At 40.4% G+C, this 14,787-nt stretch overlaps 1 protein-coding gene across 4 annotated transcripts in view; it reads left to right on the top strand.

Moving 5' to 3' along the window:
* Window positions 1-14,787, top strand: part of VPS53 (VPS53 subunit of GARP complex) — an 89,819-nt gene that overhangs the window by 21,311 nt on the left and 53,721 nt on the right. For 3 of the 4 annotated variants that reach the window (XM_073315574.1, XM_073315576.1, XM_073315577.1), the window contains exons 5-7: window positions 9,466-9,552; window positions 9,847-9,962; window positions 11,223-11,342. In XM_073315574.1, the coding sequence (XP_073171675.1) occupies window positions 9,466-9,552; window positions 9,847-9,962; window positions 11,223-11,342 (323 nt within the window). The remainder of the gene's footprint in view (window positions 1-9,465; window positions 9,553-9,846; window positions 9,963-11,222; window positions 11,343-14,787) is intronic. The other variant, XM_073315575.1, reaches the window with a different exon arrangement.

Raw genomic sequence — 14,787 nt, forward strand, 5'->3', positions numbered from 1 at the left:
AGTCCACGGGAGGTGCAATGTCCTGTTTAAAATCATGTCCGCTAATGCATATTAGCCAACGTGTTTTCCAGTACAACCTATTTTCCTAGACATGACCATGGACTAAGTGATGAGGGGTTTGTGTGTGGAGGCTGAGGTAGAGGCTTTCAGCAGAATAAATTGTAGGCATAAGAAATAAGTGTTCAGAGTTTCTCCAAACCATGCTCCTGTTTTCCCGAGGCTTGACTATATTTCAGAGCAACTTAATCCTAGATTGTGTTTATCTTTGATGCAACTCTGACAGCATCCTCTAACATGAAATCCTAACAGAGTATTTTTTTGCCATTTCTCAAACTGGAGGGACTTGCAGGTATGAGACCTTAATAGAATAAATTGTTAGCGTGGTCACAGTATACAAAAGTCTCTTTGAAAGTGCTGCAGCTGAGGCTTTTTTGGGTTGTTAGATGGGAATTTATTTTTAACCATGCTTGAGGTTTTCATTGATTTCAATTGTAAGTGTGGCAAGGAATGAAAGAAGATTTAACTCTCTGCAGTTGAGAACGGGGAGGTTTCCAGAAGTTCAAAGCTCTCAGTATCCCAACCACAGCCCAATTTGTAACATGAAGGATACGTTTGGACTCTAAGAAATTGGGCAGATGTGTCAAGTGTCTATAAAATACTTAGCGCTGGGCAGTTTTCCAATATGAGTAATAACATCCAGTGGAAATGTATATTAACTAGAAGCAAATAAAACCAGCAAGTTTTTATTCCACACCAATCAGCATGTGGAAGTCATCTAAGTATTTTAACCATTATTACTCAAGAGGGGACAGAACAAAGTGGATCCTAGTGGCCCTCAGGCCTAAAGTTTCCTAAGCAAGCAACCTATCCTAGCACATTTTTTCTAATCCCCAATGAAAAGTTGTTCTCTCATAGTGCACAGACCTCGTATAGTTCCTTTTGTCTGAGGGTTTCCGAACCCCTACATATTTAGCTGAGCTCCACAACAGCCCTGAAAGGGTGGGTAGGGGGTGTTCAGAGATCACTGCACCCACCCCTGAAATGTCGCCACATCACTGGTAGAAAGTGGCAGCTGTTCAATAGAGCACAGCAACTCTGCCCTCCTTTTTAGGGTGGAGGTTAAGATGACTACCATGTCAACTTGGAATTGCAAGAGGAATTCAGACAGGTAGAGCGTAATTCCCTGTGTTGGATTTCGGGTAGGATGCTATGGGTAACACCCCTACTCTTGCACATAAGTGCTAGGACATCCTTTAATTGCCATAAGTGGCAAGAAAGTTGGTTTTAAAGGAACACAACCATTCAAAGTTGAATTGATTTAAAAAAGGTCAGTAGTGTCGGGTACTGCTTGACTTCCCCTGCCAGTTATGGTTTTACAATCACATTTTCATCTCTTAAAAATCTTTTCCCGTCCTTCTTTGCTATGCAAAACACCCAAAACCAACTCATTAACAAGGGGAAACAATGTAACTGACTATACTCAAAGTGATCTTATGGTTACTTATAACAGTACTGAGGTCTGGTCTACCCTATTGACATATACCAGTTTCACACCCCGAGCAACATAGTTATACTGACCTTAACCCCCCGTGTAGACAGCGCTATGTTGGTGGGAGAGCTTCTCCGGGTGATACAGCTGCCACCTCTCAGGCAGGTGGATTAACTACGCCAATGGGAGAGCTCTCTCCCGTCAGCTTAGAGCGTCTTCAGTGAAGCACTACAGTGGTGCAGCTGCACTCATGCAGTGTTTTAAGGGTGGATTTGCTCTAAGTAAACAAATCTTTTTCAGACAGTGTCATCTTTCGTTGTGTGTGTGTTTGTGGTCAGTGTCTCACTCTCCTCCTTATGCACTAACCAAATACTGCAACATTTTGGTTTCAGTTGCTACAGGCAGTCCTTTAAATCCAAACAAACTGTTGTCATCATCATCAGAACAAAGCTTCATGAAAATGTTGTTAAGCTTTGTCAAGCAAACCAAACCTTTATTTTGTGTCAACACCAAATTTTACATCTAAACTACCAAATGGTGCCCCATGACTTAAAAAGTGTGGAACAGGTTTTCACACAGCTTTTCTGTTGGCAGGTTTCTGTGTGTGTCTGAGTGAAATGTTATGTTATCTCTCTTCTTAACTTAAAAAATTTCAGAGGTACAAAAAAAATGCCAAACATGCACAGAGCTCATCAATTAACTAGGTTTTTCTAGGTCAAAAAGAAATATGCAGCCCTCCGGCACCATTGAATCATTCAGAGCTACTGCTGTGTTGTTTGAAGGTTATGTTTTAAGGGGTAAATGAAGGGGTTTGAAATAAGCGTTAGGAAGTCAAATCAATATTTATTAGCAATTTCACTTCGTACTGGTGCTCCTGAAATTTACAACATTGTCAAGTTTTGTTGTTGTTGGGTGGAGGGATAGCTCAGTGGTTTGAGCATTGGCCTGCTAAACCCAGGGTTGTGAGTTCAATCCTTGAGGGGGCCATTTAGGGATTTGGGGCAAAAATTGGGGATTGGTCCTGCTTTGAGCAGGGGCTTGGACTAGATGACCTCCTGAGGTCCCTTCCAACCCTGATATTCTATGATTTACAGTTTTGGAAACTTGTACCTTGTTCTAAAAATTGCAGTATAAAACTTAAACTGAATACCAGCTGCTATTCCTGTCTCTTCTCTTCCCCCTACATCCCAACCACATTGTTCAGCAAAATAGCAGGAGTCCTGAGTTCTTTAATTCATAAAACAGGGCCAGAGCTCATGTTGTCCAAACTGTGGCTCTCCAGAGCCCTTAAGTAGGTAAAAGTAACAGATGCTGGCACCACATGATGGTAGCTGTTGACCTTTTTTTTTTGGCTGTTAAAGTGTCCGCGGGCAAAATCCTGGTTTAGTTTGGTCAGCATTCCAGTGACAATTTGTTAGCTTTGGAGCTTGCCATTGGCTTCAATGCTCCATCTCCAACGAAGTGCAAAATAATAATCAAGGGAAGTATTTTTTCAAACATAAACCACTTTGATCCTAAAGGTTTCCCCGGTTTAAATATTTGACGTTCTATTCTTTTATTGCTTCTTGTCCCATTTCTGAAACAAGAGGCGCTGGGGTATCCCAGAAGTATGAAAGAGAGAATTTATTGTACATGAGCAGGGAGAAACTCTTTTCAGGGAGTATGCTTTTTCTGAGAATAAAATATGCAACAAGTGTTTGGTGTTTAGTAATTGTGAGTTGACTGGTCATTATTACGGGTACTCCCATGTTCGTGATTGGGAATATTTTCATCCCAATGAGATGAAATGGAAGGGAGATATTTTTATCTCCATGAATGGGGATTTTTATTTATAAACCCCCTTTGAACTGAGATGACGTTATATCGCCCACCATCTTGTTCTTCTCTGGAATCAAACTCTTTGGGATCAAACCAAGCAAGCGATGAGACTCTGCAGTGACAGTTAAAGCATCAGCACATCATGCACTTCTTTGCAGAACACGTTACAAATACTGTCCTTCAAATGAAATAACCTTGATAGATGGTTGGAGGTCTGGGAGTGCAGATTGGAGGCTGTGTGTCAAACCCAGGCGAATACTACTGCTCTTACATTCTCTGTCCAAGTCCATGCTTTAAAAACTAGTTATCACTGAACAGGATAGCGTTTCGACAAAATACAGTGTAGGTGTTCGTCACTTTTCTGGACTGATCCTGTTGAGTTTTTCAATAACTTCCTACTGTTTCAGGGAAGCCTTGATGTATGGTTTTTAGAAAATCCCACCCAAGAGACAAGCAGTGGATAACAAATTTGGCAGGAGTAAGGCTAGCTGATCCTGACTCTGAAGGGTGGGTAACCCTCCTCTCCTTTCACCATCTCCTAATAGTGACCAGGTTTGACCAGGTCTTACCAGGAGCTTGATAACAGATTTCGATTTTAGTATAAGATGCTGGCCCTTTTCTTGTTGCCTGTTCAGACCTTTAGAAAAGAACCTCTGGTAGCCCCCGCTCCTGCTAACTCTTATGCACATGTTTAACTTTGAGCTAGAGTAATTTGGGGCTATTCACGGTAGCAAAGTTAAGCATGCATGTAACCATTTTCAGAATCAGGACCCTAATGGTTAACTTTTTAGAGAGAGGTCTGGCTATTTTTTTATTTTTTTCCACTGCTTTCTCCAGTTATTTTTGATAACTGAAGTGGACAGGACTTCAAAGAGAAACTTGTCATTCCAACACCATATATTTTGTCTAAGTACCATAGAGTAAAAATAACAAAGCAATCTTTAACTTGGGAGACTGATGGCGAGTAATACTGCTTAGACCTCGCATAGTACTCTACAGCTTTAAATCACCAGCCACACATTCATTGCTAATGTGCTTTGCAGAGGTCACCTTATGGCAAGCTGCCAACTTCTTAAAAACTCGTATCAAAGCAACCTTTATCAAAATACCTCCATGTTAGATGCAAGATGCGATTGTGTGCAAGATGGGATGTTGGCAGGGGATGAAGGCAGAATTAAGGCGGCTTGGGTGGCTGTGAATTTTCCTGCCTTCTGATATTTGTCCTCTTATTATAATGTAAATATGGAATTTTTGGCTTTCTAACCTTGTATGATTTTTGAGAAAATGCCAAAATTCTCTTAAATAATTGATACCTCAGATTATTGAAGCTTTTTTTTGGTCTGTGAATTTTAAATAATGAAAATGTAACCCATGTGCAATAAGAAAACAGGTAAGGGTTGGATTCTGATATCGTGCTCACATTGAAAGGCATCGTACTGATTTGAATAGCCACAGCTGGACTACCTGCAGAGTAAGGTGCTACTCAGTTTGAGTAAATGAGGCAAATCCTGGTTTTATATGATGCTGTAAAAGACTTTTAGAAACACTGATTAGTAATTAAGGGCAAGAAAAAATCTTTCGATATTTGTAACAAAAAATAAAGGACTTTCCCATAAAACTAGTTACAAAAGCTCTTTACAAAGCATATCTAGAGCAAATATCATGTACCTTGCAATAAGTTGTGTGCAACCTTGAATGTCTAGAACCTGTTGTACTAAGCATGAGCGTCTGTCAGTTAATGCACTGGGGTTGTCATTTAACTTCATTGTGAAATGTCATTGGTGTTTGCCCATCCCCCGTGATAGCCACTGATGAGGCTCTGAATGGAGCTCAGTTTAGCATCTCCTACCAAATAATTATATGTCCCTGAAGGTTAAATTTGTTTTGGGTGGTCCAAGGTCTAAATAAGTGTCATGACAGTACTCTGAATGGAGTAATCGAGCTGTGGTGCTTCCGTGGGAGCTAATTTAATCTCTTGGCCAGATCTGGCCTCTGTATCTCTTTATTTAGAGCTCTGTTTTCAACATCCCTCTTGGCTTGAAATACCAGTTAGTGGTAGCAGTCAGTGCTGTGCTGAAATAAAAGGAAATGTAACAACTGGCCTCTGTGAGGGACTTTGGGTTGACTTTTTACAGGCCTATCCAAGTCTCAGAATATGCAAGAGCATCACTTTGGTAATGGTCTGTTTAATAGCTGAAGTTGGGATCTGGTACCTATACAGAGACTGTGGTTAAATAAGTTGGAGAGAGAATTCTTTAGTTTTGTTTTTAAACCACATGCTTTGGAATGGATATGGAATAAAAGGCAAGATTTTATTATAAAAAGAAACTAGGGCTAAGAGCCAAACTCTTTTTCTCCTTCTCACACACGTGAATAATTAAGCAAAAAAAAAAGGAAGATGTCAATTGCAGATGAGCAATGTAACTATCTATGTAAGATGTACATTCACTTCACTAACTGAACGTGTTGGATGACTGGCTAAGGGACGTTAAATAGATAAAAGTTAATGCTCACATGATTCTGATACTTCCGATGAGACCTTTTTTCCCCTCTGGAAAGTGAATTAAAAAATGTTCTCCAACTTAGTCACATTTATTATAAAAAGTAAACCATTCCAGCAGGAGGGGGAAAAAAAATCCTTCTGCCAAGTTGGTCTTCCTTTTGATCTTGGAAACACAAGATTTTGATAAATGTATTTGTTTTTTCAAGGAGTATGTAGCTACAATAATATCCTTGCTCATGGGATTCGATATAAAGAGGGGGATGATTAGAAGCTTACTTAACAGCAGAAGACAAAGGGAGCTGGGGATGGAGATGTTATCAAGATGGAAAGGGCTTATTTGTTGAATTACTTGGCAGGTTAGTTTTAGGACATCCGATCAGGTGGCTTTCTCCCCCTCACATACACAATTCACACCAGTTGTGATGGGGTTTAAACTTACTTCCTTTGTGTGGTTTGGTCTTATTTATGTAAGGAACTGAAAATACCACACAAAATCCAGCCCTCTGTCTATCAAGAGTCATTCCCACTTTCCTTATGGTGAGATATTGAACTACCTGCAACAGTGAATCGACAAAAGATACTTAACGTTTTCAGCATGATCATAAGGAGGTTTTCAAGCAAACACTTCCACCTCTGTGCATAATTTTATATATTCAACTAATTTTTTGTGTGTCATCTTTGAACTGAGATTGCTAGGTTGCATATCCTATCAGTACAAGATATCAAAACCAAGGAAAAGAAGAAGGTAAGTCATTCAACAACCCGTGTACAAGCCATCTTTTTGTTCCCCTTCTCAGCTTCAGCTGCCTCCTCTCCACAACCTACAGCCCACTTACCACTAACCTTCTCCTGAACAACCATATACAGATGAAACTCTAACCATAAATATAATTCAACAGCAGGTGCACACATAAATTTCAATTCTATAACTTGAACATAAAAAATGTAATACCAACTCATGAATGATCAAGACATAGAAAATGCAGTTTTCTTCGGAAGAGCTATTGTGCCAGATTTGGAAACCAAATTCAGTTATTAAAATGTGAAACAGAAGAATATTAGTCATGCTTAAAGTACAGATCTCAACACAGACTGGCCATGGTATTACCCCTGTAATACAGCAGCAGTAAGGCTAAGGACTTTTACAGATAAGTATGTAGATAAGGTCGTGCCCTAGAGTCCACAGCTGGAGGGCTGAGATTGAAAGCAAAGTGACCGAGATGTGGGGTTTTACATTCCTTCATTCCATAACTTTTAAGTTTTCCATTTAGGTTTATTATCTTTTTTGCTAGCACTTCTTTGGAGGAAGAGCTGATGCTTTCCGGCCTTTGGCAGAAGTGTGATTTATGGAGGAAGGGAATTTAAGTGAGGGAGGGTGTGAAAATAGGAATGATTTGAATGAAATTGTTGTAAATGAGCCCTTCAGGTCTGCAGATGATGATGGAATCGCAGATAGCACATAATTACAATCACCATCAGATGCGAAAGGAACTGGATAACTTAGGCCAACAAATGTGAATGCACTTCATGACAGAACAACGCACAATGCTTTGAAAGTAAAGAATTGGTTATGCAGCACAGTGATCAGGAAAAGATTTGGGAGAGATGCCATTGAAACCAGCTGCTCAGTGTACAGTAGCAGCCAAGAAACCTGGGGCAAGTTTCCTCACTGGTGTGAATCAATGTGTATGCTGGCTGAGGATCTTGTCCTCAGGTGGCTTGTTTTGCATAAGACACAAGTACAGATGTATTTAAAACCTTAATTAAAAGTTCTTAGAGCTCACTAGGGCCTGATCCTGCTCTACTGAAGTCAAATAGTCTTTCTGCTGGTTTCAGTGGTATGTGAATTGGTCCCTTACTGCATATATGCAGTAGTTGCTTTACAGAGTTACCATACCATGGTGGATTCAATTTGTCTAGTCAAATTCCCAAATGTGATTAAATCATAATGTGGCTGGAAGCGAATTTTTACAGCTGATTTATAAATGTCTGCAAACAGGTTTGTAGTTGAAGTGCTCTCGCACCCTTAACTGTAGCAATGATATGGATGAGAATGCTGTCATCTTTCTCTTTCTCTCTTCGAGAGATGCTAATGTATGAGCTTGACTGTGAATCTTATTCTTACCCTGCAAAGAAGCTGTTGCTCTGTCTGCCTCTGCTCACATTTCCCACTGTGGAAATCTCTGAGAAGCATGGAAGGAAGGAAGGAAGGAAGGAAAGGAGAAATTTCTCTCCTTTCACTATTAACGTGTTAAATATTTTGCCACACATTTTTTCCTTGAAACAATGGACAAAGTATGATGACTTTCCCTATGTAATATTACAGTGCAGATCCTGGGAAAGCTCTCTAAGACACGAGGCCCTGTGTGAGTTTAGATTAGGAGGTGCTTGTAACCCAGGTTCAGCAGCTAAGTGGCTTTGTAAAAATAAAACATGGTTTGTTCTTTTTTTAATTTAAAACTTATGGGCAGTCTTGGGTTTTTATGCTGACTACTTCTTTCCTTTGCTGTCAGAAGTCAAGCTTTGTTGTTGTTAAAAAAACCAGGAACCACTCTACAGATAGCCATGCATCCTCATATCTGTCAGTATCACACCGTGTTACTTACAAAAACAGAACGGGAACCTGGAAATGAGAGAGCCTCAATGTGCTTGATGTGTTCTTAATAGTTTCCCTATGTTGCTGTATGCCTCGCTCTGGGCTACACAAATCTCACTGTCCTTGAGGGCTGCACTCCTTTTGTTGTTTCTCTGTTATAGTGCCGTGTAGCATGATTTTGGTGCATTGGCTGAGGGGGGGGGTCATTTTATTTATTATTTGTATGACAGTATTAGCTAGAGCCCGGAACCAACATCTCCCCCGATTGTGCTAGGTGCTGTTGGTACACCTGGGAAGAGACAGTATTGCTCTGAAGAGCCAACATTCTAATTAAACAAGAGTTATAAGGGATAGAAGAATTTTATATTTAAATATTATCCCCATTTTATAGATGGGGAACTGAGCCACAGAGACACTGAAGTAGAAGTCTGTGGCAAAGCCAGGAATTAAACATAGATTTCCTGAGGCCTAGGCTAGTGTGTTAACCACAAAGCCTCCTTCCCCCTTCATTTAGGAGACTTATTCATTTAGCAAACATGGCAAGTTCAGTTCCTCTGTCCCCCTAGGTAACTCACTTGATACTTTTTCCATTGATGGCACCTTTTTCATATCACTTTTTTTGGTAGAGTAGATATTTTCTTCTCCTGATCCACTGTAAATATGTGGATCAGTGGAGGTTTTAAGTGTCTTTCCAGTTTCACTAGATGGGTGGAAAATATTCTGGTTTTCTTAAATATCGTGACTTTCCAGTTTGTAATCCGTAGAGACAAACTCTTAGAGCTCTTAATTCAGGCTCTTAGAGTCTGTTATAAAATTCATATTGAGCCATCGACCACAAAGAATAAAATCCTATCCAATTTATTTTGAAAAGGTCTTGGGAAAAATTCCTTGTCTCAGGTCTTTCTATTAAACCTTGGGACAATACAATTGTATATTGGCCTCTGATATACAGATTGAATGTTATGTGTTGTAAAAATGCTACAAAATTTGCACTAGGGAGCAACTGCATAGTTCCTTTGATGATGGAAACTGAGTATGAATCTTTTCCTTCTCTCTCAGGCTCTTGAGGAGGCCCAGAAAGCCATTCAGCAACTCTTTGGTAAGATTAAAGATATCAAAGACAAGGCGGAAAAATCAGAGCAAATGGTGAGTGGCAGTTTCTTCCTGTCCTTTAAGGGGAGTGGGAGATCTTCTTTTGTTCTCAGCATTTGTGGTTTGTCCACCGTAATGGTCGCATATTGGTAGCACATGCTATGGAGAGTTCATTCTGGCTCTAGTTCTACGTGCTGTATGTAGGTTCTGAACCCTTGTCCCTATGTTAATGTGGCTGTAGAAGCTAGCAGGGTTCTAATTCCAGAGGACAGGGCCTGTTACATCCTCTCCTTACAATTTGCTGTGGTGGCTTGGATGTTTAATCAGTCTCTTCTTTTTAATCCCTAGGTTAAAGAAATCACACGAGATATCAAGCAACTAGATCATGCCAAACGGCATCTGACCACCTCCATCACTACCCTCAATCACCTACACATGCTGGCAGGGGGTGTGGATTCACTTGAGTAAGCCACAGGAACTTTCACTGGCGCTTTTATAAATATGGGGCTCTACAGCTGTATTGTGGAGTACTGGGCAGCATTCTGAATAGTTCTGCATTAGCCGATTCTTATTCTTCCAGGGACTGTGCGCTCACAGAATTAGCAATCGCTATTATAAACACTGTTGGCAGGTCCTTTCTGCATGTATCTGGCAGGTCCTGCAATCCCTGTCTCATATGAATGGGAACTATTGTTGCACCCTTGGACTCTTGAGTTGTGTCACTGAAATCAGCATTAGAGGACCATAGTTGCTATGTTGGTGAATAATGTTGCTCCATTCAGTTGGATTTCCTAATTCTGAGTGTGGGCTTTACAAATTAGAGCATCCCTCAAGTGGTATTTGAGATTAGTGAAATGTATCTATTTCTTTAGTTGTTTGCATTTCTAAGGTGCCCACCACTACTGTGTGCAGGTGCTGTTACATAAATTATGAAGTATGTTTAATGGCCCTTCAAGAGAAGGGAACCCAGTTCTTCTCTTCTGCCTGCATTTTGAAACTATGTTTTATCAGTAGTAGTCTCTAGTTGGTTTGCTTGAGGAGCATGCTGCTGGGGCAATCCACAGGTTTCACTTGTTGATCAGATGAGTTTTGCAAGCAACTGGAAAGTTGCAAGACAAGGGCTAGGCCTGGTTTGCATGGTAGTAAATTACCCAGCTGAGAGCTTGCTGCACAGAACCTCATGTTTCTAGGCACTTATAGTTTAAACCCAGCCTTTCCAGCTGTACAGAGCCTGAAGAATACAGAAAAAGAAATAATTCAATTTGACTTTTCCATCATTTGCTCATGAAAGACATTAACAATGAAGTCAAGGCCAACCACTTTTCATTATAATTCTCTTCCCTGTGAGGCTCTAACTCATACTCTTCTGGGATGAGAAATATCTTAATTTGGGTCAATATGACAAAATAACATTTACTGCCTTCAAACCTGTACTGTTAAGTTGATGCATTCAGTAGTTTACATGTTCTTTGCCAAGAGTTACTTTTGACGTCTGTGTTTTTGAAGTATTATTAGCTGTATGCTGTCTCCGTTTATTTTAGCATCAGTTAAAACAAATTCTAATGCTGCAGCGGAATGTTAATGAACGTTTGTGTATTTTAGAAAAATAAATTTCAGTATGCGTTGCTGTGACCCAGAGAAGGATGAGGTAATCTATGGAATTGCCACCCAAGATCTGCCCTTTACACTGAGCCTGGTTTTATAATCTCTGATTTCCTCTTCAGGGCTATGACCAGGAGGAGACAGTACGGGGAAGTTGCCAATCTCCTGCAAGGTGTTGTGAATGTGTTAGAGCACTTCAACAAATATATGGGGATTCCACAGATACGCCAGCTTTCCGAAAGGTAAAATGATCGGTCTTTTTGCCCTTCACATGCCTGCGGGGAAAGGAAGTTAGAAAATGCATTGCACAGGGTAACTTTTCCAAGAATTTAAAGGCTGGATATATTCTTTGCAATTTATATCCAGCCAAAATGGATAGTTTAAAATTGGATGCAACTGGTTCATCTTTTTAACAGTCCATTTTATTCATAAATGATTATTATGTATACAATTCACAAATGACCTGGCTTCCCATTGCCTGGCTTTTAATAGGCATAGTAATTAATTTATTTACAGTGAACATCATTTTATGTGACCTCATAGGAATCTGTATTTGTAATAAACCCAGAGCTGATCTTTTCCACCACTTTCTTAGCCTTGTTTCTTTGGCCCAGAAGCATAACACAAAGTAGAAGATATGTACATTTAAAACAAAAGAATGCTCGGGGCCAGTTTCTGCCCTGATTTCCACCTGACTTCAATGGAGTTGCACAGAGTCAGGGCGAAATTTTTCCCCATAGTGTTGAGTCTAGAACTTCATGTGCTGATTCCCATTGGTTCATGCAGTGGGAGTCATCACTTTATTTTCCCTGAAATAACCAAACAAAGCTATTCTGAATCTACTGAGTTTTGTATGGTTTCCACCTGAAATTGACCCCACTTGGCTCTGAGCTCAGCAATTGAGGTTTGCAGCAACCACCCCATCCAGGAAAAAAATAAATGGACAAAACATGCCTGGTTCTGCTATGAAATTTTTTCACCCAGCTTGGTCATGGTGCTGTTTTTCTGGAATCGATTGAACAACAGAATCCGAACTAGTGAGCTGAGCTTGTGGTCTTTCTCTACACTGCTGCATAGGATACTCGGCCTTGATCTCTGGTTCTAGTCTCTTCCTGAATTAGCAGTGTATCTTGTCACCCACTACCACCGCCTTCTAGCTGATTAAGCATTCGTGTTGAGTGACCCACCCGGGCGTTCTTGGGGTGGGATGGCTTCAGTTGGGAATTTGAGGATGGGGCTGAGAAAATGGCTAGGAGACAGCTAGCGTGTTTTACCATCCCCTCACTCCTTGGTGGGGTTAAAATGAACCACACTGTGTACAAAACTGCCTGAGACGGTGCTAAAGGCAGAGCCAAAGAATCAAATTTAAAAGTGTGCTGTTAGCATTCATGCAGGGGATGGAGTGACAATGTTTTCATGGTAATGTGAACTCATAGACTTTAGCCTAATGTTTGCTTTTTGCATGCATGTGACTGCCATTCTCAGATATCAAAGAGGGGGCTTGGTAGAGGAGAGGGCCTTGGCGGAGCTCTGCAGATACAGTGTTTAGAATGGCTTTTGATGGCGTCCTTCCTAGGGAGAGCAACTAGCTGTCCAAGGCAGTATAGGATTGCAGGCAATATTGATGTCATTGCTTTAGTGTGTCTGAACACTGAAAACATAGAGGTAGAATCTGGCAGCTCCTCTGTACTGCGCTGACCCTTCTGCCAGAAAACCCAGTGGGGATGCATGTGTTCCACCCCGGTACTACTCCCCTCAAAGTCTGTGGAGACACCTGGGAATAATAGGCATGTGCCCTGGTTTGACAAAGCCCTTAAACACAGGCTTAACTTCAAGCACTTGCTTAAGCTACTTCATAGTCCAGGGAGTTTTAAGCAAATTCTTAAATGCTTTACTGAATTAAGGCCATGGTCCATGTATGTGCTGTACCCCAGAAATAGAAAGCATGCCCTTTTTCTTCTACATTGCTCCTGCTCTGCACAGTACCAATCTGATGGGAGCAGGGAGCTGTGGATGAGACTCTTGCTGGCCATTACACAGCCACGCATTAATGCTGCTTATGCACCTAATATATGTAACTGCTTATGTGGTGAGCCAGAATTTGGCCCATGGTTCCTTTGCTAATGTGCAGCCATTTATTTTATAGTGGCTTGGACTGTAAAATGAAACCTTTTCATAATGCCGGTAGAAGACACACTGGTGTCAAGTCCTACCACAAAATCTGGTAGGGGCCGGGAAGAAAACCTTTCTCTGTTTTACTGCCTCTCTAAGATAAGGCTATTAGAAGTGTAGGGAAAGTCTGTTCTTACTATTTTTAAGATCCTGTTTGTGGGATTTTCCTTTCTCTGTTTAGACAGTTACAGATGCACCATCTGGTAAAATTAGAAGTGGTTGTTTGTGGGGTGAAAGAAGAGCTACACCCAACATGTTGCTAGGATCTTGTTAGTACTTGACAGGCAGCAAATTATTGTGAAATGATTTATTGTTCTGTAATATCTGACCTGAGGTTGATTACACGTGTCCATATTCCAGCATGATTTGGATTTTTCATTTCTTTTCTCTTTCTTGCTTGGAAGTGTTTTAATTATTAACGTAACATTGAAGAAGAGTTGCTTAGCTTTAGCACTGTTTTCATCCTTTCAAGTTATTGTTTTTGGTGTACCTGTTCATTTGTTCTTTGGTTTAACAATCAATGCAACCCAAAGTGGGTTGAGGGGTCTTGCATGTTTGTGAAATCAAGCAATCCCTCTTAAAAGTAGAGTTGGATGAAGAACTACAACAACAATAATAATAATTTGAATATTTTATTTGTTAAATTGCTACATCATGATTTGACTAGCTCTCTTGTTCAGGGTGAATGAGATGAAGCCAAATGTGAAAACTTGGGAAAGAAAAGGGACAGCTGAACACTACTGGGTGGATTGCTGCAAGTAATATGGTTTTAATTTAAGTTCTTGCTGCGTGATGTTGCCAAATTTAATTGTATGTCATTTAACTGTTGTATTTCTACAGTCCTTTGTAAGTAACTCACCAGGTGCTTATAAGAGGTTTGACTGGATCCTCTTCTATTCAGGTTCTTGTACCGATGCTTTATATGGATCTATTGAGCATCAGATTTTGCATTCAAATTCAGCTGATATTTTTTCCAGCCATGCTTCTTAAAACAACTACTTATATGGTGTATTAAAGGATTACAGTAAACAGAGATACTGTTATCTCTCATTTCTGCTCTGTTTTCTATCTGCGGAGGGAGAATATAATTAGTGGTGAGAAACCCACCCATGAAAATGGTTTTAAAAGATTTGCAGATAGTGAGGGGAAAAAAGCCTGGAAAATATTTAGAAGAGACATAATTATAAGTCTCCCACAGAAAAACAGGCTAGTTCAGCCTCTTTTTATCTCAGCAGGCTGCCAGGAGCAGTCTAATATTTCTGGTAGCTTTGGCAAAAGGAATTGTGGTTTCTAGTAATTTACTGTTATTTGAAACTTAGCAAAGTTATTTTAAAAAGAAAAGAAAAGACAAGTAGAGGGCTAGAAGAGAAATAAGGTCTTTGCTAATACACATGTAGCCAAAGGTTGAAGGCATGTGTGAGCTGCCATAGCGAAATGCCCAGTCCGTGTTGTTTAGGGTCAAGGTGGCTGCTTTGTGGCGGTCCCAGCACTTGCTGGGAGTCAGGTAAAGGGAAG

This window comes from Lepidochelys kempii, chromosome 17 (genome assembly GCF_965140265.1).
Source record: "Lepidochelys kempii isolate rLepKem1 chromosome 17, rLepKem1.hap2, whole genome shotgun sequence".
NCBI lineage: Eukaryota > Metazoa > Chordata > Testudines > Cheloniidae > Lepidochelys > Lepidochelys kempii.